The sequence below is a fragment of the Notamacropus eugenii genome, chromosome 4, assembly GCF_028372415.1.
Source record: "Notamacropus eugenii isolate mMacEug1 chromosome 4, mMacEug1.pri_v2, whole genome shotgun sequence".
In the NCBI taxonomy this organism is placed as follows: domain Eukaryota; kingdom Metazoa; phylum Chordata; class Mammalia; order Diprotodontia; family Macropodidae; genus Notamacropus; species Notamacropus eugenii.
In genome coordinates this window covers 34,967,303-34,994,016 of record NC_092875.1, presented here as the reverse complement: position 1 = coordinate 34,994,016, position 26,714 = coordinate 34,967,303, and the positions used below count along the sequence as shown (strand labels likewise).

The following is a 26,714-nucleotide window of genomic DNA, read 5'->3' as shown; positions in this document are numbered from 1 at the left end:
GCCCATGATACAATGAGAGAACTTGGTCTATTCAGGTACCCACTTAGAGTGAGTTAATGCCCATTCAGTGAATAGGTATCTTTAAGAAGTAATCAAGGAATGGCCCCTTTAATGAGCAAAAGAAAAAAATAAGTAAATAACCTGGGAGGGAAAGAGCAACAGTTACTATTGATAATCACTCTGAAGCCAGGAGGGTCCCAAAAAGAGCCATTAAGTGGATTTGGAGCAGGGACCTATTGTTGTGCAATGTATGGGCTCCATAGTGTACTGGGTTTAAGGTTTTGGGAAAGACAGAGAAAGGAAGGAAGGAAGGAAGGAAGGAAGGAAGGAAGGAAGGAAGGAAGGAAGGAAGGAAGGAAGGAAGGAAGGAAGGAAGGAAGGAAGGAAGGAAGGAAAGGAAGGAAAGGAGGGAGGGAGGGAAGGAGGGGGAAAATAAGAAAGAGCTAAAAAGAGATGTAAAAAGGAAGAGAAGGAAGGAAGGAAAGAAGAGGAGAGAGGAAGAAAAGGAGGAAGAGAGAAAAGGACAGGAAGGGAAAGCATATATTAAGTGCTTCCTGTGTGCTCATTGACCCTTCCAACTCTGAGATTTTTTTAATCTTCTTGAATACCAAGAACGACAGGGAATCCCTACTGACTTTGTAAGTCAGTCCCTTACAAAGCAGCCTGGTTTCAAGGTGGGGATTCCCTTCAGCTGTAAATTAGACTAGATGAGACAGATTAGACTAGAGAGCTAAAGTCACTTTCAGCTCACAGAATTCTGTGATTCTGAGATAATATCAGACACATTTAGTTGTTGACTTAATATTGAGTCAAGATCTGCCTTCTTGTAACTTCCACCCACTGTTCTAGGTTGTTCCTTCTAGAGACACGAAGAACAAGTGTCCTCTGTCATCTGCATGACAGCCCCAAAATATTTGAAGACAGTTGTCAAGTTGTCCCTTGGGGCTGCTTTTTTCATCTTAAACACCTCAATTCCTTCAGCTATTCTTTGTATGATATAGTTTCCCCAAGCAACCCTGCCCAATGCAGGCCAGCCAATCCTCCATTTCTCCCCCATCTTCCAGGGCCATGTTTGAAAAATAACCAATTGGAGCTGGAAGAGAACTTAGAGGCCATCAACTCTATACCTGTCATGTTACAGATGAGGAAACTGAAGCCCAAAGAGGTTAAACAACTCGCCTAGGGTCACACAACTACTTAAATACCTGAGGTAAACTCCAAATCCAGGCTTCTGGACTCCAAACCCAGTCCTTCCTCAGCTTTCTCCCAGGTCCCCCAGACCCGAAGTGAACTATGACCCAGCAGCTGGTGGAAACATGGCTTTTGGGTGTTCCAAGAGTTGCCATTTATAACCTACTTGATAGACGGAAACCAGGAGGAAGAAAGAGTTTCTCACATCCCTCTGGCTTTAGCCTCTGCCTGATAACACAACTACACCTCTTATTTTAATACTTGGGAGACCAAACTTATTTTAATCCCTTATCTATTAGGGGAAAAAAGTGTGATATCAATGTCTTGTGCTTCATCAGCCACAGACTATTTCTGATGTCGAGATTTCAAAGGTCTCTCTATTTGTGACCTCTTTGAGATGACGCTACCTGAACTGCCCCTACACACTCTTCTCTCTCTCTCTCTCCCTCTCTCTCTCTCTCTCTCTCTCTCTCTCTCTGTCTCTCTCTCTGTCTCTGTCTCTCTCTTTCTCTCTCTCTCTCTCTCACACACACACACACATACACAAATTTTCACACACACTCCAGAATCCTGTGCATTTCTCTCTGCCCTCCTTCACAAGGGAAGGTTGTAGTTAAATAAATGTTTTCATATATTTATGCAAAACTTTGTTCACGGGAACATGAGCAAAATTATTTCTCTTTGTCTCCCTCTCCAATAAGTAATGGCATGGAGTAAGCAATGATAATGCTTATAAGAAGAAGAATTTTTGACATTTGTAAAATAGAAAGAAAGAAGGGAAGGAAGGAGGGAGGAAAGAAGAAAAGGGAGGGAGGAAGGAAGGAAGGAAGGAAGGAAGGAAGGAAGGAAGGAAGGAAGGAAGGAAGGAAGGAAGGAAGAAAAGGAAGGGAGGGAGGGAGGGAAGGAAGGAAAAGCATATATTAAATCCTTCCCGAGCATTTTTATACTTTTGTCTCCTTTGAACTTCACAACTTCCTGGGTTGCCTTTCTCTGGACATTCTCCATAGTTTATCAATGTCTCTCCTAAAATAAAGTGCCCAGAACTGAACCCAGTCCTCCAGGTGTGATCTGATCAGGGCAAAGGACAATGAGACTATACCTTCCCTAGTCCTTGGATGTTAGTAAAGCAGATATTCTCCCACCCCTACTGCCATTTTGACAGTTCAGGAAACTGAGGTTCACAGAGGTAATATCATTTGCCCCAAGATTAGTGTTATTCAGTTGCTGACTCCTTTTCTCAGATGCTAACAGACTTCTGAACGTTTAGTTATTCCAGAGTAGAATGAGATACCACAATAAGCAGTGAGTTCCCCATCCCTAGAGGTGTGCAATCAACATTGGATTACCCCTTGTACATTAAGGAGAGAATTCTTTTCTTGTTCAGGAATGGGTCAAACGAAGGAACCTCGGAGGTCCCTTTCGTCTGTGATTCAACAAATGTTGTCACTGTGGGAGGTCACACTCTTATTCCAGAGAAAGTCTTTGCTCAAAATGGTTTTGAACTTCCCCTTGGAATTATATTCAGGACCTGTTTCCAAGCCACGTAAAAATATCCATTTCTAATCATGCCCCATATTAAAAGTCTAACTAATGCTACCCAGCTTGGCCACCCATTGTAGTGACCAGCCTAGCCTCTGAAAAGCTTTGGACCACTTCCAAAATTCAAATCTACCCCCAAAAAGCAAAGATCATACAGTTTAAAAAAGGAAACAATCTTAGAGATTTCTCATTTTAGAGATGAGGAAACTGAGGTCCTAAGAAATTAAACAATCTGACCACCATGGTCCACTACACCACCTAACCAACTCTCTAAAGAGCATTCAGAAGAGAAAAAAATATTTGTTGGATTGAACTGTCTAGACTGTGAATTGTTCACAACCACTTCCAGATAAAGAGCTTCCAGAAGGGTTTGAAGAAAGATTTTTTTATATTCATCTTTGGAATAGATGAATAGCCTCTGAAGCAAACTACTTTGAAGGGATCCCATTCATTTGAATGTCAATGTTCTAGTATGTTTGTCCAAAAGTCATATATGTACCACTTAGCTTTATAATCCTAGCCAGAAAGCTATCTGGCCTACGCCTCTTTAGGCAGGAAGAAGTCAACAAGTATTTATTAAGCTCCCACTGTATCCCAGGCACTGTGCTGAATGCTGAGGATAAACACAGCACAAAATAAGACAGCAGTTTGAGGAGGGCAGGGCAGGGTTGATGGTGGAGTCAGAGAGTCAGAAATCAGAGCCATGAAAGGAAAAAAAACTGGCTGCCTGAACTCTTCTTCATAATGGAGGTCCTAGTAGGGATTCCTGTTAGGAGAAAGGGGCCATACAGGGCAGAGGGATGCTCCAAGGTGGAAAAAGCACAGGAATTTCAAGAGTGTGAAGGCAGCAGAAGTGGAAGAAAAAACGCCTCGAGTCCAAGGGGAAATGACATTTGGAGGAATCTTTGTTACTTAAGCTAATTGAGTTATATTGACTAGGCTGCTACCTTCTCTTTAATACCTCTGACCTCTGCCTTGTGAAAGCCACAACTGGAGTTCAGTTCTGGACAACACCCCTTTGGAGTCTTGTTCTGGGTACCACACTTTGGGAAAGACATTGATCCTTGCTTTGATCCTGACTCCCTTTGTGGCTTTGGGCAAGTTGTTTAACTTTTCTGGCCTTCAGTACTTTCCCAGAAAATGAGAGGATTGAACTAGACAGCTGCTTAGGATCCTTCCAACTCTAGGTTGGTTACCAGGATCCTTTGATTAGTAGGAAGGCATCCAGGGGAGGAAAAGCAGGAAGCTGAAAGACCTTGAGTACATGGCATCACTGGAAGAAGGTGGGGATATTTCACCTGGAGGAGGAAAAGGGGGAAAAAATTGGGGAAGGAGTCAGAGGAAGCAGGTATATGAGAGCCAAATTCAGGTAACTGAAGGATTTTCATGTAGAAGAGACTTGTCCACAGAGGGAAGAACTGGGAGCAATATGTAGAAATTGCAAAGAGATTGACTTTGTCAGGATATGAGGAAATACTCACTAGCAGTTAGAATCATCCCAAAGTGAAACAGACTTCCCTGGGTGGTCGCAGGTTTCCCCTCCTTGGAGGTCTTCAAGCTGACCCTATGTAACCACTTGCCAAGTATATTATGGCAGGGATTCTTGAGGGGATATAAGTTGGACTAGATGATGACCTCTGAGATCCCTCCCAACTCTTTAAATTGGTGAATGATTTTTAAGAAAAGATATTACAAGACAACATTCCTTAATGAGGCAACCAGTGGTAAAAACAGATAGAGTGCCAGGGATGGAGTTAAGAAGACCCAAGTTCAAATTTGGTCACTTCCTAGTTGGGTGATCCTGAACAAGTCACTTACCCTCCGCCTCAGTTTCCTCCTCTGTAAAGAGGGGTGATATTCCTTCCCACTGTCCCAAAGTAGAATGGGTTATGCTTATCAAGAAGTGATGAGTTCCTCATCAGGAGGGGTCTTCAGGCAGTATCTGGTCACCTACATTATTGATGGGCTTCAGTCTCAGTCAAGGCATAGACTTGGAACCTGCAGATCAAGGTTGAAAAATCTCAGCACTATAGAACGCTCAGATGAGAGAATATTTCCTTGGTGCTTGGTATCATAAAAGCACTTCATAAACAAGAATTTTCTACACCGTTATTATTAACTTTATTATACTGCCTTTGTAAAGCGCCAATTAGAGGCAGCCTCAGGAAGCTGTCCTTCCCAGATTGAAGGCAGACCCCAACAATCATGTAGTAAATGATTAAAAGGGAGATCTTATCAGAAATGTATTACAGGAATATATTTAACTCTGGTTTGAAGGCAGTGAAGGGAAGGATGGATGGGAATTCAAGATTCCAATTGAATAAGTAGACATGGGCAATTGTATCTCATTCAAACACAGGTCTTAGAGGCATGGCTAGAACCCTGGACTGGGAGTCAGGCAGACCTTCCTGGTTTCAGATCCTATTTGTATGACCCTGAACCTCAGTTTTCTCTTCTGTCAAGTGGAAATAACATAGCACCTACTTCACAGGGTTTTGTGTGAATCAAATGAGATACTGTTTGCACACCTTAAATGCTATAAAAACATTAGCTATTATTGGTAGAGGGGAGACCTGGTTTAGTGGCTAGAGCACTGGATTTGCAATCAAGAAGATGTGAGTTCAAATCCAACCTCAGACACCTCCCCATTATGTGACCCTGAGCAAGTCACTTAAACTCAGAGCCCCAGTTTGCACGTGTGGAAGATGAGAATGATAACAACCCCTACTTCATGGAATAGTTGTGAGTGTCAGCTGAGAGAATATATGTAAAGAGCTTTGTACAACATTTAAGTAAGAGAGAAATGTCAGTTGTTGTTATATTATTGTCTTGAATGACTCAGAAAAGCAGGAATTAGAGGCAATTTTAGTTCTGTACAGATTGGAGGAAGGGAGAAAAGGGAGGAGGGGGGAGGAAGGGAGGAAGGAAAGAGGAAAAGAGGAAGAAGGGAGATAACAAAGGAGAGGAAGAAAGGAAAGAGAGAAAGGGAGAAAAGAGGAAGAGGGAAGGAACAAGGGAAAGAAGGAAGGAAAGAAGGATCACACAGTTAGGAAATCATATTAATGTCAGATTTTTCTAGAGTAGAGAGAAAATATATTTTCATATCTGATATAGTAAACCCCATCATAGTCCACATCTCCCGACAACAAGACTATTGCAAAAGCCCCATCAACTTGAGAACCAAGGACTGAGAGATCATAGCCAAATATACATACACTCAAAGAGTGTGGACCATCCTTGGGAACTTCTAGGGGTGGAATTTGACAGTTGTGGTCAAATGAATCACCAGGCAACGAGGCATCGAGGCCAAGACTGTCTTGTTTCTATTGTGTGGGTCACACAAAGCCTGTTTGGCATGGGTGAGGTAACCAAGATGGGCAGAGATCCAGTTGGGGTCATTCTCCAATGTTTGGAGTTTGAATGGAAAGTGTGTGTGTGTGCACATGCATATGTGTATGTGTGTGCATGTGTGTATATGTGTGTTGACAGGGTAAAAAGGGGGGGTGGGACAAGAGAGGTTTTCTCAGTCCTGTGCATGGTAGGCACTCAAAAAATATTTCTGAATGAATGAAGACGCTCTGTCGCCTCATAGAATGCTACAGTTTTGATTTCCTCATTCATTCATTGCCATCGATGGCTCACTCCTTGTTGAAGAAGCCATGGGATATCTAAAGAGTTTTAAGAGCCTTTCAACTCATTTTTTAATTGCAGCAACTTCTCTGGGTTCATTTTCATTTTTAGAAGCAGAAAATTGAGGTTTTCTCCAACTTAACCATTCTCCCAAAACACATGTGAGAGCACACACGTGCACATACATGTTCCCTGAAAAAACAAAATAGAAGTGTTGTTAGAACATCCTACTTCTGCAACAGCTTGAAAGAGGCCCCTCAGCTAACATCCCCATATTTGGGGAGCCCTTCCTCATCATCTGTTTCCCAAGCATCCTCAGCTTCCCCCCAACTACACCCCAGGTTCCAACCACTTACACGAGGCCATCTTACTCCCCCAGTTATGAGTTTCTTTTCCTCTCAAAATTGCTTTGAATCGTGTTATGCTGATTTGCTTGTATAGATATGTGCTGTCCCCACACCCACCCTGCCCCACCCCATAAGTTCCTTGACAGCAGGATGGATTTCATGTTTATCTTTGCAAACCCATTGCCCAGTACAATGCCTGGCACACAGTTGGTGCTTAATAAAAGCATGAATTAATTATTCATAATAAATGTCATTTAAATTTTAAACTTAAATAAATATTAAGTAAACACTTAAATATTGATAATGATTAGTTAATGTAATTAATGGATACACCAAGTGGGCTTGTTGCAGACTCTCTCCCTCATCCTGTCCCCAGGGGTGCTCACATGTAAAAAGCTAAAGTTTAGCCCCAGACTCTGATTCCCATAGTTACCAGTGATCTTCTCTCTTTTTTCTTTTTCTCTTTCTTTCTTGTCTTCTTTTTTCTTCCTCTGGATCCCAAAGGTGGTTGCCCTTAGTAAGAGAAGCCAGGAGGCTGAGTCTGCCTTCCTGAGTGTCTACAAGCAATTAATTGAAGCACCAGGTAAGAAAAGCTGGGACCACTTACTTGAATAATTAATGATGAGGAGGGATTGTTAAGACTTTCAGACATAGGTTACCTAGCAGCTAAAGCCTAGGAAGGTTGACCTCTGTGATGTATTCTTGAGTGGTGCCTTGCTGTCCTAGATGGGAAGGTTTCTGGGTTCCTCTTTCCTGGGGAATATTGCTGGGGCGAGCTCTCTCCTCATCAGACTGCTCCAGTTGCCTTCTCTCTCTGGTTCATCAGAGGTTAGCTGGCCAGCTGGCCAGCTTTCCCCTATTCAGCAGTCCCTGGTCTAGGCATTCCTTGGCCCCCTGATCAAGTGAGAAGCCCCGTTGGAGAAAGGCTATTTTCCTGCCAATGCCTGGTGCCTGATAATATTAAGATATATAAAAAGGCAACTTCCAGCCTTCTGATGAACAGTGATAATGGACTTGGTTACAGACTCCAAAGGAAGTGTCCACACTCTGCCCCTTCCTGCTACCCCGACAACCCTTGCCCTGTCTGTGCCAAGCCTTCACCTCTCACCTCCAGTACCACTGCAAAATCATCACATTGCTGCAGGTGGAACTTGGGCCTTGAATTTTAATTGGGTTTGAATGTCACCTCTGCTACTTACTAGTTAAGGGACCAATGGACAATTGTTTTGTACCTTAGTCTCAGTTTGCTTCCCTGTAAAATGGGGTAATAAACCTGTAATAAACCCCGCACTATCCACCCTTTCTCAATTCTTGTAAAGAAAGTATTTGGAGACTCTGAAACACTTAATAGATTTGAGATGTTTTTATTATCAACATTCACTACCATCCCTCTCTAGCACTGATGGGCAAAAGTGCTGACTTAGGATGTCCAAGGACTATGAAACCTGGTGTGATGACAGATACTCATGTGTCCCAATGCAAGTGTTACTAATGGGAGAGAACCGTGACATAAGTAATCCAAAGCACTGATTAATCATCAGTAGACTAAGACAGAATTTTAGATCTGGGAGTGACCTTAGAGCAAAGACTATCAGAGCCAGGAGAACACGGAATGTCAGACATAGAAGGGTCTTAGAACATGATTGGTCGCAGCTGGGAGGGACCTTAAAACAGAATGTCAGGCCTGAGAGGAGCCTTAGAACAGGGAATGTCAGAGCTGGGAGAGACTTTAGAACAGGGGATGTCAGGGCTGGGAGGGCCCTTAAAAATTATAACTTCAGTCAACACCTTCATTTGCAGGAGACCAAAACCTAGAGAGAGGAAATGGCTTGCAAAGACACCTGGTTAATAATTGAAACAGAGCCAGGAATTCAACCAAGATCTCCAGATTCATTTCTATTTGTCTTTAAGATGCATCCAATCATGCCTCACCTCCTCCCCTACCAGACTGCTTTCTTACAAGCCTTTTCTTAAGCTAATATTACAGAGACTGGCTGAGTTGGAATGAATTTGGGTGGGCAGAGAGCCAACCTGGGCATCAGGAAGACCTGGCCCAAGTGCCCCCTCTGACAAGTACTAGCTGTGTGGCCCTGGGCAGAGTCACTCAGCCTCAGACAAATGTAAACTGCAGAATAGCTGCTAATTTGCATTCATGGAGACGGTTTCCTCTTTGGGAGTTCCTCCTACAAATGAAATCCCCAGGCCCATCCAAAGAAGAGTCATTTTTCAAAAGACAGTGGGCTATCCCTGACTCAGACCTTCTGCCCTCTGCTGGAGCATCTGATCCTTCTCTAGGCAGCAACCGCCCTAAGCAGGGAGGCTGAGGAGTCTTATCACTCATGAGTCTCTGTGTGGAATAGAAAGGTTTACCCGACTTAGCCTGCCCACAAGGCCGGAGTCTTTCCTTCCCCTGAGACTTGGTCCATGCACCTTCCTAACTCTAAGTCATCTTGGCCATTTTCCATTTAAAGGGTGCACATATTATACTGTCACATTGCAACAGGCCCCTATATTAACACAGTTTTCTGTTTTGTACTTTTTTGGGGGGAGAGAAGGAAGCAGAGACAGGGTACCCTACTAGAGGAAGGCAGTCAGGATAGGGAAGGGTCTCAAGATCATTTCACATGAGGGCTAGTTGAAGGAAATAAGGAGTGTTTAGTCTGGAGAACAGAAGGTTCGGGAATGAGGGGGGCACCCGATCACCATTTTCCAGTAATCCAATGACTGCTCATTCTGCTTGGTCCAGCTGGGCAATAATGGGTGGAAACTGAAGAGGGGCTAATTTATGCTTTGAGGTCAGGAAGAACTTCTGATTGTTAGTTAGCTCTATACTGCTGCGGGATGGGCTGCCTCTAGGACTAATGGGGTGCTTCCTTACTGGAGATCTATTCCCCAAAACCCAGCCCCTCTGCCTCAGACTTCCTTGTCTTTGCAGGCTGCACCCCATACCTACTTTTAAATCCCTAGCGTTCTCCCTTTCATTCCTCAAAAGATCATTTTTGTTAGTATTCAGTTGTGTCCAACTCTTCGTGAACCCATCAACCATAACATGCCAACACCATCCATGGAGTTTGCATGAGAAAGATACGAAAGTGGTTTGCCATTTTCTTCTCCAGTGGAATAAGGCAATCAAAGGTGTAGTGATTTGCATCTGAGGTCATATTTGAACTCAGGTCTTCCTGACTCCAGGTCTAGCACTCTATCCACTAAGCCACCTAGCTGCCTCCAAAGGATCATACATATACTCATCTATTTATATGTCCTGTATGTCCTTCCCACTACCACCTTCAATAGAATATAGACTCCTAAGTCCTGCCTGGCACATAGTAAACACTTCCTATAATGATGGTGAGATTGGATGGGATGATCCAATTGGAATACCAGGGGATGGAGGACAGCTAGTCAGGACCATGGCTCTGGACAGTAGCCAGGGTTGGAACCTACCCCCCAGATTGGCTCAGCTGGCCCAAGAACTCCCATGATTAAGAGAAAAGTCCCATATTTCTATCCTGCCACCACCCCCCCCCCCAACTAAAAAGGAAGGTCATTCCTAGCCTGATGCGGGTTTTGATTGCTTCATTTTCCAGCTCTCCTTGATAAGAGATGGGGGAAGTCAGCCCCAGCTGTCAACAAGTCTGAGAATGAGCAGCCTGTAACTGATGGAGATGTACCCTACAAAAGGCTCCTTCAGGGCCTCTAATTCATTTTCGAGACATTTAAGAATAACAAAATGTTTTAATGATTTCTTAGGGGAATTAGGAAGACATATTTTTGTTCTCATTAAATTTTATCTGGAGATACAAGAATCAAATGTCAGCTCGGTTGCCAGTGTTCTGAGCATGTCAGCCCCAACTCCCTCCCTTGGAAATAATATTCCGTTAGAATTCGCCAGAATGCCCAAGCGCTCACTCCCCTGTTTTTCTGTTTCTTGACAGGCAAATTATTTGTCGAAGGCTTTTTTTTTTTTTTTTGGAAGCCCTGATTCAACATTTTTGTTTTGAATGGCTGCTGTCAACACAAATCTTTTGCCGAGAATGCTATATGGTCTGATTGCTCAGCAAGTATTTTGATAAGTGAGCTGGCTGTATGTCTGTAATTACGAAAGAAAATCGTAAATCTTTTCGATATTGTTCACACAGATGTGGCGTGAAGTAAAAAAAACAGAGCAGTAAAAACGTGTTAAAAGCATAATTAATGTCATTGTTGTCGAGGATGATTTGATTTAAACCTCATTCTGACTTCTGTATCGGTGACGGGCTGATTTCTTTATTGTGTTTGCCGAATCACTGGATACCGGCCCGAGCTTAAAGGCAGCTAACTTGTTAGCTGAGTGATTAGTTAAAATCAGGGCAGCCAGTCCAGCGATGGCCTAGCGATAAGAGATGAGCCAGGGAGAGGACTGACGTGGTGAGTTGGGTTTTTCTCTTCTTCTCTTTTATCCTCTTTTTCTCTCTTTCACATTCTTTCTCTCACCTCCCTCCCATTCTTTCTTCCCTGCTGCCTTCCTTCCTTCCTTCCATGGATTTGTGTTTCTTTCTTCCCTTCCTTTTCTTTCTTTCCTTCCTTCCTTTCTTTCTCCCTTTTTCTCCTTTCTCCTCATTTTCTTTCTTTCTCTCCCTCTCTATTTTGTTTTTTTCTCCCTCTCATCCTCTCTCTTTCTCTCTCCCTCTTTTTTATTCCTCTCTTTCATCTGCCTCTTTCTTTCCCTAATTCTTCCTTTTCCTCTCTCTCCTTTTTCTATTCCTCTCTCCCTCTTCCTCTCCCTCATTCTTTCTCTTCCTTTCTCCCTCATTTTTATCCTTTCCCACTTTCTTTCATCTTCCTCTTTCTCTCCCTCATTCACTCTTTTCCTCTCCCTCTTTTCCTGTTCTTTCATGTTCTTCCTCTTCATTCTTTTATTTCTTCTTTCTCCTTTTTCTCTCTGTCTTTTCCTTTCTTTCATTTTCCTCTTTCTCTCATTTTTTCTCTTCTCTTTTTTCCTCTCTCTGTTTCTCTTTCTTTTCTGAAACTGGAAATTTCAGGTTTTTACAGTGAGCCCTTCTATATTTACTGTAGAGAATGATCATCTGTCCAAGCACTGGGCTTCAGGTTACCTAAATTCTGGGTTTGGCTCTTGCTTCCTTGTTGTGGATGACAGTTTGGCACATAGTAGGTATTTAGGAGTTATTTCTTGAATTGAGCTAAAAGTGAGTGTTCAGGATAGAGTGCTGAGATCACCAGACCAGTATGGCATCTAGATCATTAGCCCTGTCTCTGTGTATTTGCTCACGTGTGTGTGCATGCATGGATGTATGTGTGGTATCCTGTGTATGATGTATATATATATATATAGCTATAAGACATAAACATCTATTGTGGTGTGCGTGGGTCTGTTTTTCACACCAAAATAGGGAAGAACAATTACAAATTCATTCATCAGGGTCCTTTTAATCTTTCATTGACAAGGCTCATCATTTGTTCCATTCTAATTAAGACGCACCACCTTTTTTTGAGCCATTAGGGCATCCGTTGGTAAATGAGATTATGTTTGAATGTCACAGCAGGGACCCAGGCCCTCTCAACATTTTCTGGAACTGATATCTAGAGTTAAGATTCAGCAACTCAAAATACTTACTTAAGCTGAGACGTTATTATCGTTTGCAAAAGAAGCAGAAATAAGTAGTTTGCTAATTTGAGAATTGCCAAACTGTTCTTCTGTATGGTATATGTTAGCCAGCAATATGTTATACAGTTAGTTCCCATGAAAACCCTAGCGTTGGGGAATAATGAGAAGCTGCATTATTGGCCTTTGGGGACACCTTTTACCTGGTGAGGTAAATGTGGCGATGGAATGGAAGTCTGGAAACCTGGGTTTGAATCCAGGCTCTGCCACTGGGTGACTTTGGACATTTAATCTCTCTGTACCTCAGTTTTCTTGGCTGTGAAAAGGGAATAACTGCAGTAGATACCTCACAGAATGATTTTGAGGAAATTTCTTTGTAAGCCACCAAGTGCTACGAAGATGTCAGCAATGATTGTTGCTATCACGGTGACCAAATGAGAGAGAAGGTGGGATCCATAATGCAACTGCCGCGATAGACTAGGAAGAGCCTGCCAGAGGTGCTGTCCATATAGACAAGGAAAAAACTATGCCATAGTCACGGCTTAAAGGTCAGTTACAATATCTTTAGAGTTATTTGTTGTAAGTGAAAAAATTTTAACCAAAATGGAAACTAGATTTTGGAAAGGCAGTAAAGTACAGTACAGAGATCACTGATTTAGGAGACAAAGGACCTGAGTTCACATCTTGCCTCAGATACTTACTACCCATGCAAACTTAGTAAATCATTTCCCCTCTCTGGATCTCAGTTTCCTCATCTATAAAATAGTGATAATTAAAGTTGTGTTAGCTATCATCAGCATCATTTCCATTTTCAAAAAGAGGACACTAAATCTGTCTTTACCCTCCAGAGTTCTTGGTCAGGGAGCAGAGAATGGAAAGAAACTCAGTTCAGAGACAACAGCAACAAGTGTAAGGGGAAGACAGGGTTAGGGAGCTCCGAAAGAAGACATTTTGGACCAGTGAGGCTTAGCTTTGGATGGTCAGAAATCTGCCTACCAGCTCATAGGGTCATATATTTAGAGCTAACTGGGACCTTAGAAATCATCAAATTTTACAGATAAGGAAACCAAGGCTCAGAGCTATTAAGTGACTTGCCTAAGGTCACACAGCTGATGAGGTTCAAACACAAGTTTTCCTGACTCTAAGTTGAGTACTGTCTCCACTGCACTATTCTCTGCCTCTTAGGCCTGTATCCAGCCTCAAGAGATGGAGGCCTTCAGAAGTTCTGGTCCCCTTGGCCCTGAACAGAGAGAAAGGGAGAATCAGATTGTTACTGAGTATTCATCTCTCAGCAGGCTTGTAGGAACATGGGAAGTGTATAGCTAAGATGCAGCATGGTGGAGGAAGGGCAGGGAGAAGGGAGGGAGGAGGAGGAAAAGAGAGAAGGAGAAAGAGGGAGAGACAGAGAAACAAAGGAAGGGAAAGAGAGGGATGGGGAGGAGAAAAAGGGGGAAAGGGAGAAGAGAGGGGAAAACAGGGAGACAGAGAGGGAGAAGGAAGAATGGAGGGGGGAAAAGGAGAAAGAGAGAGAGATTCAGAGAGATGGGGAGAGGAGAAGTAAAAGAGAGAGAGATGGGGAAGAGGAAAGGGGAAAAAAGGAGAAGGGAGGTGGGAAATGAGAAGGGATAGGGAAGAAAAGGAGAGAGAAGGGGAGGGAGAGGAAAGGAGGGAGGGAAGAGGGAGAGAGAGACAGAGAGAGAAAGCTGTGTAGTAAAGCAAACATTCCTGCTTCCTATCAGTGCAGGAGCCCACAGTCTCTATCCACAGGAGCACAGACCTACTTCTGAAGCCCTCTCTTCACTGATATCCCACCTTGAACCAAAACGAGTACCCCAGTGACCTTGCCTAGATATCCAGCATTTCTTGGGTTAGATCACCAGAAATGCCAGTGTATTTATTACCTAGGAGGTGTAACACATTAACTAGTAGTCAACTATTCACCCAGAGTTAGTTTCTTTAATCATCCCTAAGGAAAGTTCAGAAATCTAATCAACCAATCAATAAGCATTTATTAGACCCTTAAAATATCCAGGCACTGGTGATAAAAAAGAAAAAACAAAAACAGCCCCTGCCCTCAAGGACCTTACATTCTCATCAGGAATGTAGCATATACATCAGAACTTTATAGATGGAAGGAAACCTTAGAGGGAAAGGCAGCTGGGGGCACTGGACTAGTAGATCTTAAAAGAAGCCAGAACCCCTCCAAAGTCTTAAAAGAAGCCAGGTGTTTTTAGAGTTAGCACTTGTGAGGGGGAGAGCATTCCATGTATGGATACAGTCAATGCAAAGTCATGAAGATGGGAGATGATGGAGCACTAAGATGATGGAGCATCAAGCAATCCAATATGGCGGCATCATGGACTGTGTGGAGGCAGTAGAATCTAAGAAGACCAGAAATGAAGGGAAGGGTCACCTGGTATAGAGATTTAAATGGCAAACAAGATTCTGTATTTGATCTTGGAGATAATAGGGAGTCACTGGAGTTTGCTGAGCAGGAGAAAGACATAGTGAGACCTGTGCTTTAGGAGAATAACTACAGTGGTCCTGTGAAGAATACAGGGATGGAGAGACAACTATGGCATTAGAATAGGGAATTTTTCTAATAGACCTAAATCTGAAAAAGTATGCCTATGCCCAGGAAGGATGTTACAGTGGGACATCTTGGAAGCACTGAGCACATGAGGATTGGGAGCACAAGATCCAAACTGGTATCAATGATTCTCACATGAGGTAACTTCTTCCTCTCCAAAATGAAATCTATCCCTGAGTGATCGCTGAGGGGCCATGGGAGAAAAGAAAGAAAGAAGGAAAAAGAAGAGAAAAAAGAAAAAAGAGAAAAGAAAGGAAAAAGAGAAGAGAAGGAGAAAGGAAAAAGGAGGGGGAGAAAGAAAGGAAAGAAGGGAGAGATAAAGAAAGGAAGGGGAAAGAGAAAAAGAAAGGAAGAAGAGAGAAAAGAAAGAAAAATAAAGAAAAGGAGTCAGGAAAGAGGAGAAAGAAAAATGAAAGGAAGGAGAAAGAAAAAGAAAAAAGAAAGGAAGCAAAAAGAAAGGAAAAAAGCAGAAGTAAAAAAAAGAAAAAAGATGAGAGCAAAGGAAAGGAAAGAAGGGAGGAGGGAGAGAGAAAGAAAAAAGACAAGGCCCCACAAGCTCATCCACCATTAGAAAGTTAAGGCGCTGGGTTCCAAGTTAGACTGACAAGTGGCTGTCAGTACCCAGTGCTCCAACCCACACAGACGCACACAGTCTGGCCCAGATGGTGGGAGGCTTCTGTCTCCGTGATATTTTGGAGGGGTTCACGCATAGCTCTGCATATATGTGTTTTTAAACAGCATCTCGGACGTCGTTTCTTTTCCTCCCGTTTCCCTAAAAAAAGCCCAACAAACCCCCGCCTGCCGCTTCCCCTCAGATGGACCCAGTAGGAGTGTTAAGAGGCCCTCTCTCTTCCTCGATTCTCCGCAGATGCTAAAATAGACATATTTCTACGTCTGTATGTCCAATAGCATCAGCTAGTGGCTGAAGTTAGAATAGTTGCCTTAAATCGAGCTCCCGAGACAATACCTTTGGAAAGGCTTGTCTTATATTAAAATATTACAGATCCTTTGCCGGCTTCCTCAGGAGGTTCAGATCTACTGTAATCAAAATGAATTAGTCATTTGATTAAGTGGTTTTTATGCATAAAGAACAGGTTAGGGGCTATTGTACAAAGACTGTTCCATTTTCTATCGCTTTTTTGTTTGGTTTTGTTATTTCTCCTAACTATCAGGAGCCTGGCCAGGCATCTCCCACATCCCTGTTTGCTCATCCCTGTCAGCCCTCCCCACTCAGCACATCAAAGGGCCTGTTACATTTCAAATGCTTCTGAATTTGGGTTTCGTTCTTCCTTTTTTTCCTGGCGGATCTTCAGACAGGGAGCAGGGGAAGTGATGTTCTGGGAGGGCAGCCGAGTCAGTCTATATATTGACATGGAACTGTTCAGTTCTGGGCTCCCAGGTCATATCTGCCCCATGCTCTGTATTAAGTTGGGGCTTTTCCTGAGAGCCAGCTACTTCCCAGCTACTTGAAATGAAGAAGAGGGAATCCGGGCCAATGGCCAGTCGCCAAATACTCATGTTTCAGGAGCCCGGGTGACAGAATCTCTAGATCTCTGAGCAAGAAGGACCGTCAAATCCTTACTCACCACAGACTCCCCTCTGAAACATCCCAGATCAGGGGTCATCCACCTTCTGCCCAATGCCCTTCTATTACAGGGAGCATACAAGCAATCAATCATAGGACCATACGATCCCATATGAAGAACTGGAAGGGACCTCTGGGGCCATCAACCAAAAGCATTTATGAAGCTCCTACTGTGTTGGGGGAGGCCTCTGGCACAAACTGGCTCTGTGACCTTGGGTAAATTACTTAAATGCTAATAAACTAGCATTTATTAAGCACCTACTATGTGCTTTGAGAACACAAAGACAGCCATCAGTGACCTGCACTAATAGAGGGAATCCCCTCATACAGGAGTTCCCTAAATCATTCATTCAAGTCTCTATCCCTCCTATGTTTGACACACTGTGCTAGGTATTATCAGTCAATCAATAAGCATTTATTAAGTGCCTACTCTGTACCAGGCACCCTGCTAAGCACTGGAAATACAATGACAAAAACAAGAAGCTTGTATTCTATCTTGGGGGATGACATTTACACATAGAAATATATCATTGTTCTTCAATCATGTTTGACTCATGACCCTTTCTTGTCAGAGATACTAGAGTGGTTTGCCTTTTCCTTCTCCAGCCCTTTTTACAGATGAGGAAACTGTGGTTGAACAGGGTGAAGTGACTTGTCCAAGGTACAGCTAGTAAGTGTCACGTGTCTGAGGCCAGATTTGAACTCAGGCCCTCCTGACTCCAGTGCTAGTGCTCTATCTACTACCCTTTAAAGACTTTAGATACAGGTGTATTCCCAGTTTTCATCTGTAGAGGAAATTCCTTATACAAATAAAGATTTGGGTCAAAATAATAATGAATAATTATAATAATAATGTATCAAGCATTGGGTAAGAGATAGAGACCAGACCCGTGATTTCATTAACTTGCAGAGCTCCCTTGACCAAGGCAAACTGGCACATTCCTTGTAATTTACTATATTAAAAAGTTGCCTGGAGCAGTGCTGTCAGAAGCAAATAGAAACAGATCCCTATAGGATACATATTAACTTAGAAAATCATAAATTAGCATTATCTATGTCATATTGTGGGCAAGAAGGTGGTACAGGGGATAGAGCAGCAGTCTCGGAGTCCAGAAGACTCATCTTCCTGAGTTCAGGAAGATGATGCAATATTATATTCTGCAATATATTGCAACTTATCCTGGTCACATAGCCAATAACTGTTGGAGGAGGGATTTGAAACTGTTTGCCTCAGTTTCCTCATCTATAAAATGAACTGGAGAAGGAAATGGCAAACCACTCCCTTTGTATCTTTGCCAAGAAAATCTCAACTTGGGTCACAAAAGATCAGACACAACTGAAACAACTGAACCGAGAAAAGAATAAGCTCCTTGAAGACAGGAAGGCTTTTTGGTTTTGGACTAGAACTCCAGCTCAGTGCCAGGAGTAGAGTAGGTGCATCATAACTGTGTATTGTATGCTGAATGAATGAGCACACCATTGTATAATGGCTAGTGTTAAGAGTTGGAGTCAAGAAGACTGGGTCCAAATCCTACCTCACACCCTTTCTAGCTGTGTGACCCTGGACTAGTCACTTTAACTCTCTCCTTGGTTAAACAAGGAATTTGAAATCGAGGGCCTCTAAGGCCCCTTCTGGCTCTAACATCCCATGAAGGAATGAATGACTGAGAGCCAACTTACTCTGCACTCCAGGCCCTGGTCACGCTCCTACTCACAGAGGTAACAATAATAATAACCTAAATTTCTGCCATGTTAAAGTTTACAAAGCTCTTTTTGTTTAGTCATTTTCATTTGTATCCAACTCTCCTTGACCCCATTTTAGGGTTTTCTTGGCAAAGATACTGCATTGGTTTGCCATTTCCTTCTCCAACTTATTTTACAGATGAGGAAACTGAGACAAACAGTGACTTGCCCAGGGTCACACAGCTAAGTATCAGAAGCTGGATTTGAACTCAGAAAGATGAGCCTTCCTGACTCCAGGCCCAACACTATGTACAGTGGCGCCACCTAGCTGTCCTATCTACTGCACCATCTAGCTGCCCCCACAAAGCTCTTATATATACGTTATGTCATCCGAGCCTTATAATAACCCCAGGAGGTCAACACTATCAGTACTATTATCTTCATTTTACAGAAGAGGAAACTGAGCCTCAGAAGAAGTGGGTGACTTGGCTATGGTCACACAGCTAGTAATTATCGGAGGTAAGATTCAAACCCAGTCCCTCCTGACGCCAAGTCCACTGCCGTTGGACCAGACATCAGCAGCTAGGTGAGGGAGTAAGAATGGTTCCATGAAGACAGACAGATTTTTAAAGCTGGAAGGAGGTGAGGAAGGGATAAAGACATCATCCTTGTTCATAGAAGATGCCCCATTCATTCCTGCCCTAGGGTTTGGAGGCTGCAGGATGCTGGGAAAGGAGGAGCAGAGAGAATCTAATCTAGCCTCTGTGCCCAGCATCACATCACATCTTCTCTCCCTAGCAACGCTGGTCCAGGTTTCTCAGGGTGAGAAATGAAGCCATCGCTGTCCTTGACTGCCATCCTGGGAGATAAGCAATGGAAAAGGCTTCATTAACTAATCCTGGGCACAGTGTACACCTCACCATTTGTAACAGGGAAAGCTTGACAGAAAGAAACAGGGAGTTGGACCCAGAGAACTGAGTTTCAGATCCTTCCTCTGGGGCAGCTGGTGGCATGGTGGGTAGAGCAGTGGACAATATGCCTCGGTTTCCTTATCTATAAAATGGAGATAACAGCGCCTACCTCCCAGGTCCATTGTGATGATCAATTGAGATCATATTTGTAAAACATTTTGTATACCTTAAAGCATTATAGAAGTGCTAGCTGCAATTAATATTGCTAGTCATGGCTGTGTGACCTTAGACACATAATGAACCTCTCTGAGCTTCTGTTTTGCCCTCTGTAAAATGATGAGAATAAATCCTATAGTACCTACCTCAGAGTGTTAATAGGGTCATAGATCTGGAGTCAAACATGGATCCCAACCCCCTTATTTTACAGATGGGGAAACTGAGACCAAGAAAGGTAAAATGACCTGTTCAAGGTCACATGGTTAGTGAGTGTCTTGTAAGGCTCACATGAGATTACATATGTAAAGCCCTTGGCAAACTTTACAGTGCCATAGAAACATCAGCTATTACCATCTCATTCAATCATGTACCTCTGGCCCTATAAGGCACACTGAGGCAGACAGCACACACAACAAGTAAATGTCTGAGATTAAATTTGAACTCAGTACCTATTTGATCATTTGGTGAGGGAGAAAATAATGAGGACAGGAAAAACTTCCTCACAGAGGGGAACCCATGAGTTTAGAATTCTAAGAAGCCGAGAAGAGGGTGAGGTGCCTTCTAGGCGTCCGGGAAAACCTGCTCAAAGACAGCAGAAGGAGAGGGAGTATTTGAAAAACCAGCAAGCTAGTCAGTCTGGGCAGGGAATGATATACAATAAGCCTAGAAAGATAGGCAAAAGCCAAATTGTAGAGGATTTTATTGCCAAGTCTATATATGACCCTAAAGGCAATAGGGAGCTAGTGAGGTTTCTTGATCAAGCTCTATTTATTGAGCACTTACCATGCACCCTTGGCCCTGAGCTAGGTGCTTTTGGAGAAAAGAGAACAGGAGGAAAAGGCTTGAAGTCTCCCCAGGGCCATCACTGCTTCTGTATTTGCTGAAGAGTTGACTCCAGATATTATAAAGTGAGCCTGTGTTCAGCTGTTGTTTTTTTCCTCTCTCACTTTCAATTTACGTTGGTAGAAACAGCTACTGACATTTAGCTGATGCCTTAAATAACACTCGTGGACAAAAGAGTTGAGAACACCTTTGATTCACCAGCATGCCTGTTCCACACATTTTAAGCCTGCATAATGTGACAGAGTCCTCTCCTCTGTTCCTCTAAATAATTCTTCCCCACCCCCCACCCTCAACAAAGGGGAAAAGATATTCAGAATGGGTAGCGGAGGGCTCTGTGGACTTAACCCCAAAGAGGACTGGGGAAAGAAATTAGTTTGCAAGCTCGCTGAAAAATCTAGGAACTCAGCAATATACGGGGGGAGGGAGAGAGAGAATAAATAAAGGAAGCTACCCTGGGAAGTAAGTTATAATCATCACTGTGTACATTTTAGAGCAGAGACTTAAAACAGCTCACAGCCCAACTCTTTGTGTGTTCGAAAATAATGAGAATTCTCCAGGAATGGGGCCGCCTTCTTGAGTGGAAACTGCCTCTCCATGGAGGCCCATTGGAATGGGTCGGAATGTAAAGTAGGAAAGAAGTGGGCTTGACTCCATAAAAATCCCATCTCTATTAAGATTTGGGGTACTGAGTTACTCCATCACGGTTTGGTCCAATGGGGACAGATGCTGAGGTTCTCCCAAGGGAGACACTGAAATCTCTTCAGTTGGATTCGGTTGAACCTATAATTATTAAGTGACTACTGTCTGCTGGGAATTTATTATTTGAGAGGCATTGGGCACATTCGGGGAACTTAAGGTCTCAAGGCCACTTGTGGCCCCCTAGGCCCTTTGACTAAACCCAAACTTCGCAAAAACAATCCCCTTAACAACAGGATTTGTTCTGTAACACTTGGACTCAGTCAAAAGGCCACACCCAAGGACCTAGAAGGCCACATGTGGCCTCGAGGCTGCAGGTTCCCCATGCCTGGTAGGGCACAGAAAGCCAGCCTTGGATATGAAAATAACAATTGCTAGCATTTATACAAGGTAACTACTTTACAAATATTATCTCATTCCATCCTCACAACAACCCTGAGCGGTATGCTCGTATCATCATTACCATTTTATAGAATACCATTTATTGACCAGAGCCATTACTGTTACATTATATTGTTACATTACTGTTACAATAACTGGAGCGGAGTTCAAATGATTTGCCCAAAATAATAAAAAGCCCGAGGCTGGATATGAACTCGGGCCTTCCCGACTCCAACTTCACTGGCTACCTAGCTTCCCAGGAAGACTTGAGTTCAAACCCTAATCCTTGGAGACTCTGCGACCCTGGAAAGGTCACTGAACCTCTCAATGCCCCCAGCAACTCTTGGAGACTTTATAGATGTCCCAGACCAAGTGCCAGTTAGCCATGGTAGAGTGCAGGAATGAAATCACAAATCCATTTTTTCATTTATATACATATTAGTTTTCGACATTCACTTCCACAAGATTTTGAGTTCCAGATTTTCTCACAAATTCATTTTTTAAACATGCATTAGGTACCAGAGTTACTGCATTACAAAGAGATATAATGTATCCAATGTAATTCCTGGGAAAGTGAATAAGCAGTGGGACCGAAAGAGGGGATGGGTGGAGAACCTACAAAGGACTTCTGGAGGGGGTGCCCCTCGGGCTGAGCCTGGAGGAGAGCTGAAGATGCCAGGAGGCAGAACTGAGGAGGGAGGCGTTGCAGAGGCATTTCAAGAGCTCTCGAAGGAAGCAAAGCACCGTACATGTAATAGCACATCCTCGCACCGATCCTGGTTGTTGAGTCATTTTTCAGTCACATCTGACTCTTTGTGACCTCATTTGGGGTGTTCTCGGCAAAGATACTGGAGTGGTTTGCTATTTCCTTCTTCAGCTCATTTGACAGATGAGGAAACTGAGGCAAACAGGGTGAAGTGACTTTTTTATGACCCTATTTGGGGTTTTCTTGGTAAAGATACTAGAGTAGTTTTCCATTTCCTTCTTCAGCTCATTTGACAAATGAAGAAACTGAGGCAAACAGGGTGAAGTGACTTGCTCAGGGTCACGAAGCTAGTAAGTCTTTAAGACCAGATTTGTACTCAGAAAGATGAGTGTTCCTGACTCCAGACTTAGCACTACGTCCACTGTGCCATCTAGCTGCTCAAATATAGGATGATGGAAATCTATACATATAGTCAGCCAGGGATTCAGGCAGAATTTTACAAGTGAAATATTAAATGAGAACACTTATAGGCATTGATGCACATTAGTCCCCTTTTTCGAGATGAGGAAACTGAGGTAAACAAGGTGAAGTGACTTGCTTAGGGTCACAGAGCTAGTATATGTCTAAGGCTGGATTTGAACTCACTTCTTTCTGACTCCAGAACTGGTGCTCTATCTACTGTACTACCTAACTGCCCAGAGACCTAGGGAGATAATGGGATAAATGGATAAACAGAAGATAATCAATAGAGGGAAACGATTCCCATTAAGGGGAGGATCAGGAAATGCAGATGAGTAACTCCCCCCATCTGTATCTCTCTCTGTTTATTGTCCCTTGGGCTTGTCTCTTGTCTCTATTGTTTCTTGTGTCTGTCTATCCTTCTGTCCTCTCTTGCCTCCGTGGCACCAGAGTCATCACTATTATTTGTGGTGCCTGGGGTAAGCAATACAAAAAAAGTTTCCTCAGATCAGCATTATAAGACAAATTACTGTGTGTGTGTGTGTGTGTGTGTGTGTGTGTGTGTGTGTGTGTGTGTGTGTGTGTGTGTGTGTGTGTAATTGGAGGAGACTTTGGAGGAGACATAATGCCTGATCAGGAAAGAAACCCCAGGGATGAATGAATGAGCATTTAAGTACTTACTTAAATGGTACTAAGTCATTTCACCCCTTCAGTTTCCCATTCTGTCTCTTTCCTCCTCATGTGTCAAAAGGGGATGATGATACTACGCTTGCCCTGCCTACCTCACAGAGCATGTTATGAGAATTGCCATTTGGAAATCTTAAACATTCAAGAAATCTAAATTATTGTTTTCATCCCCATTTGTGAAAATTGAGACCTACAGTGTTTAAGTAACTTGTTTAAGTTACTTAAACAGCAGGGGGAGGGGAGGGAGGCTGACCTGCCATTTCATCCAGATGAGACAGTGAGGAGTCCGAAAGACTCTCCACTTAACAAGCTGTGTAACCGTGAGCAAGCAGGTTTCCCTCTCTGCTCTGCAGTTTGCTCATCTAAAAAAGGAGAAAGTTATTGCCTCTAAAGTCCTTTTCAGCTCCAGACCTATGATCCTATAGATCATGATTGAACAATGGTCCCTTGACCTTAAAGCAAGGATAAATAGCAGTGGATTATTAAGCACCTGTTATGTACCTGGCATTGCCCTCAGTGCTGAGAAAACAAATAAATACAAAGAATGAAAAAGACCCTGCCCTCAAGGACCTTACCTCCTAAAGAGAGAGAAAACAAGGACATGTCTAAGGAAGTATCCAGTCAATCAATCGATCAATAAGCATTTATTAAGCACCTACTGTTTGGCAGGTACTGTAGGTCTGGGTGTATAAAAAAAAAAAAGCAAAAGACAGTCCCTGCCCTCTAGGAGTTTACATTGTAATGGTAGAGACCACATGCAAACAGATATGTACAAAGCACACTGTATACTGGATAAAAAGGAAATCAATAAACATTTATTAAGCACCTACCATGTGCCCAGCACTGTGCTAAAACGCTAGTGATACCAAAAAAAAAAAAGACAAAAGACAGTCCCTGTCCTAGAGGAGCTTACAATATAGTTGGGGAGACAACATGTAGACGAAACTAGGTACAGGATAAATAGGAAATCATTAACAGAGGGAAGATGCTGGAATTCAGAGGGGTTGGAGAAGGTTTCCTGTGAAAGGTGGGATTTTAGTTGGGAATGAAAGGAAGCCAGTGAGGTCAGTAGGTAGAGAGAAGGAGGGACAGCCAGTGAGAATGCCCAGAACTGAGAAATGGAGTGTCTTGTTCATTGACCAATCAGGAGGCCAGAGTCCCAGGACCTAAGAGTATCTGTTGGGGAATAAGGTGGGAGAAGGTTGGAAAGGTGGGGGGTTGCTGATTATAAAGGCCTTGAATGCCAAACAGAGCACAAAGTTGTGAAATCTGTTCGTAGGAGGGAACCAGCAGGAAAGGCTTCATTCAGGAGTGTATTTGAGCTGAGTCTCAAAGGAAAACGTGCTTAGCACAGTGCCCAGCATACAGCAGGCACTTACTGAATGTTGATGGATGGATTCCTTCACTCATGGGGAGGTGATATGCTGTCTCCTCCTCAGACCTTCTGAGACCACAGGCAGCATTTCTTCCTTGCTGGCACGTTGCAGATGGGGGAAGCAGACACCTTCTCTTGGAGAGGCCATCGGGACCAGCCTCTAGAAGGCAAACATATCCCCACCCCACTAGTAATGAGGAGGCTCATCTGAAGTAAGGAGCGGAGGCCATACTGGTCAGTTCATCTCAGGAGAAAGCACGTCAGCAGGCCAGGCTGCCCCACATGAAGGCCACTTCCCCAGCAGTTCCCATGATGCCCCAAGGGACCCCAGGTTCACTTGTCATAGACCAACCCTGCAGATATTCAGAGACAGCAGGACACTTCCAACCTCATGTTCCTTGCCTGGTCTCATCATGACCCCACCCATTCAGTACCCAGCTGAGGAATCCTTAGGCTCCTGCTGCTCCCAACTAATGACAGATTTTAAGACAATCATCCCCATCTCAAAGACAGCATAGTATAGAGAACAGAAGGCTGGCCTTGGAGTCAAGATGACCTAGGTTCGAATCCCACCAGCTGCATGACTTTCAGTCCCTTAACCCTTCAGTATCTCAAGTACTCTCTAACACTCTATGTTGAAGAGAAGGTGCTGATTGCATTGGTGGAGTGAGTTTCCTTACATGAAAGTTCCTCCATGATAGTTAAATCACAGGACCATGCTCTATTTCTGTCCTATCGATCCTCATTACTGGGAAGATCCCTGCCTCTACTTCCTTCCTGGAGACTTTGCCTGAATTGAGTACATGTGAAATCCCTGCCCTAGTCACTGTGCCCAGCTTTCCATGGCTGCTCTGGGCACCTGCTCCAGCCCATCAACATCTCCTACATGACTGACCTATGGCCCAGACATCTCAGGGAGCTGGGAGAGCATGACAGCGCACCCACTTCAAGGGTCAAGTAGGGAGAGTCCTGTACCAGAATTCATGAAGATGCAGCTCCAAGCCCTTTGCTACTGACTCCCTGCGTGACCTTGAACAAGTCACTGTATGTCACTGAGCCTCACTTTTTTTTTAGTGGATGCTAAGGCAGGACCACAGACTGCTTCTAGATCCCAAATCCAAAAGGTCTTTTGGTCTCTTTGACCAAAGAATCCTAGAGCCTCTGAGGTACCAGGGGCCTCTGAAACCAGATAGCACAGCCCACACCTATACAAAAATCCTTCCAACAGCATCCCCAGCAGCAAGTCACCCAGGATCTACTCAAATACTTCTAGTGACAGGGAATTCACTACCCCCACAATCCACTCTGGAATAGCTCTCCTGGCTAGGGAGCCTTCCCTGCTATCAGGCACAGTACTGCAGAGCACTGGGCCTGTAGTCAGGAGGCCTGCTTGGCTCTGCCTTCTGCAAGCTGGAGGACTTCCCTTTATGGTCCTCTATTTCTTCATCTGTTAAATGGGGGTGATAACACCAGTCTGAGCTACTTGACAAGGTCATTAGGGGCAAAAAAAAAAAAAAAGTTCATAAACCTAAAACATTTCAGAAAGGTCCCAGATCATTTCAGATTTAAATCCGAAAGAGACCAAATCCAGACATTTTAGTCAGTTAACACACATTTGTGTAAGCACCTACTATGTGCCAAGCATTTTGCTAAGCATTGGGGATACAAAGGAAGGCAAAAAACAGTCCGTCCTCTCTAGAGGCTCAAGAGGGAAGACCTCATGCAACTAAGTCAAGAAAAATACAGGATAAATTGGAGATTTAGTGATTTATTTTATGATCCCAGATCACTCAGCACACTTGAGAAGATCAAAGCTTGATGGGTATAAAGCATTTTGCAAATCTTCCGAGGCCAGGGAAATGTAAGTTACTGTTGTACTACAAAGGTCTTTTCATTATTCTTATTATTATTATATTAATACGTTATTTTTCTTCCCCATGCTAGAATGTGTGTAGAATCAAGGAGGATGAAGCGGCCACCAAACCTATAATTTTGTCAGGGCAGGCTATTGGGTCTGTCAGGCCAGTCTGTGTTTTATGAACTGGCTTTGATAATCACTCATTATATTGTTTCTCTTTTAAGTGTTTGCCCATCAATTGCCTTCTTATTTGTCCTAATATTTTACCAGGATTGAAATGAAACTAACTGGCCAGTAATTTCGTGGGTCTCCCTTTTTAAGGATCAGCACAGCCCTGTTACAGAAAAACTTTCCTGGGTCATCTTAAGAGGGAGACACAAAACTTCCCTGCCCCAGGCCTTAGGGGCCCTGGAAG

General features: G+C 43.4%; 1 protein-coding gene across 4 annotated transcripts in view; it reads left to right on the top strand.

The window, feature by feature from the left end:
* The window catches only part of CUX2 (cut like homeobox 2), a 366,464-nt gene that overhangs the window by 276,477 nt on the left and 63,273 nt on the right, over positions 1 to 26,714 (top strand). For all 4 annotated transcript variants that reach the window (XM_072600459.1, XM_072600460.1, XM_072600461.1 and 1 more), the window contains one exon: positions 7,212 to 7,290. In XM_072600459.1, the coding sequence (XP_072456560.1) occupies positions 7,212 to 7,290 (79 nt within the window). The remainder of the gene's footprint in view (positions 1 to 7,211; positions 7,291 to 26,714) is intronic.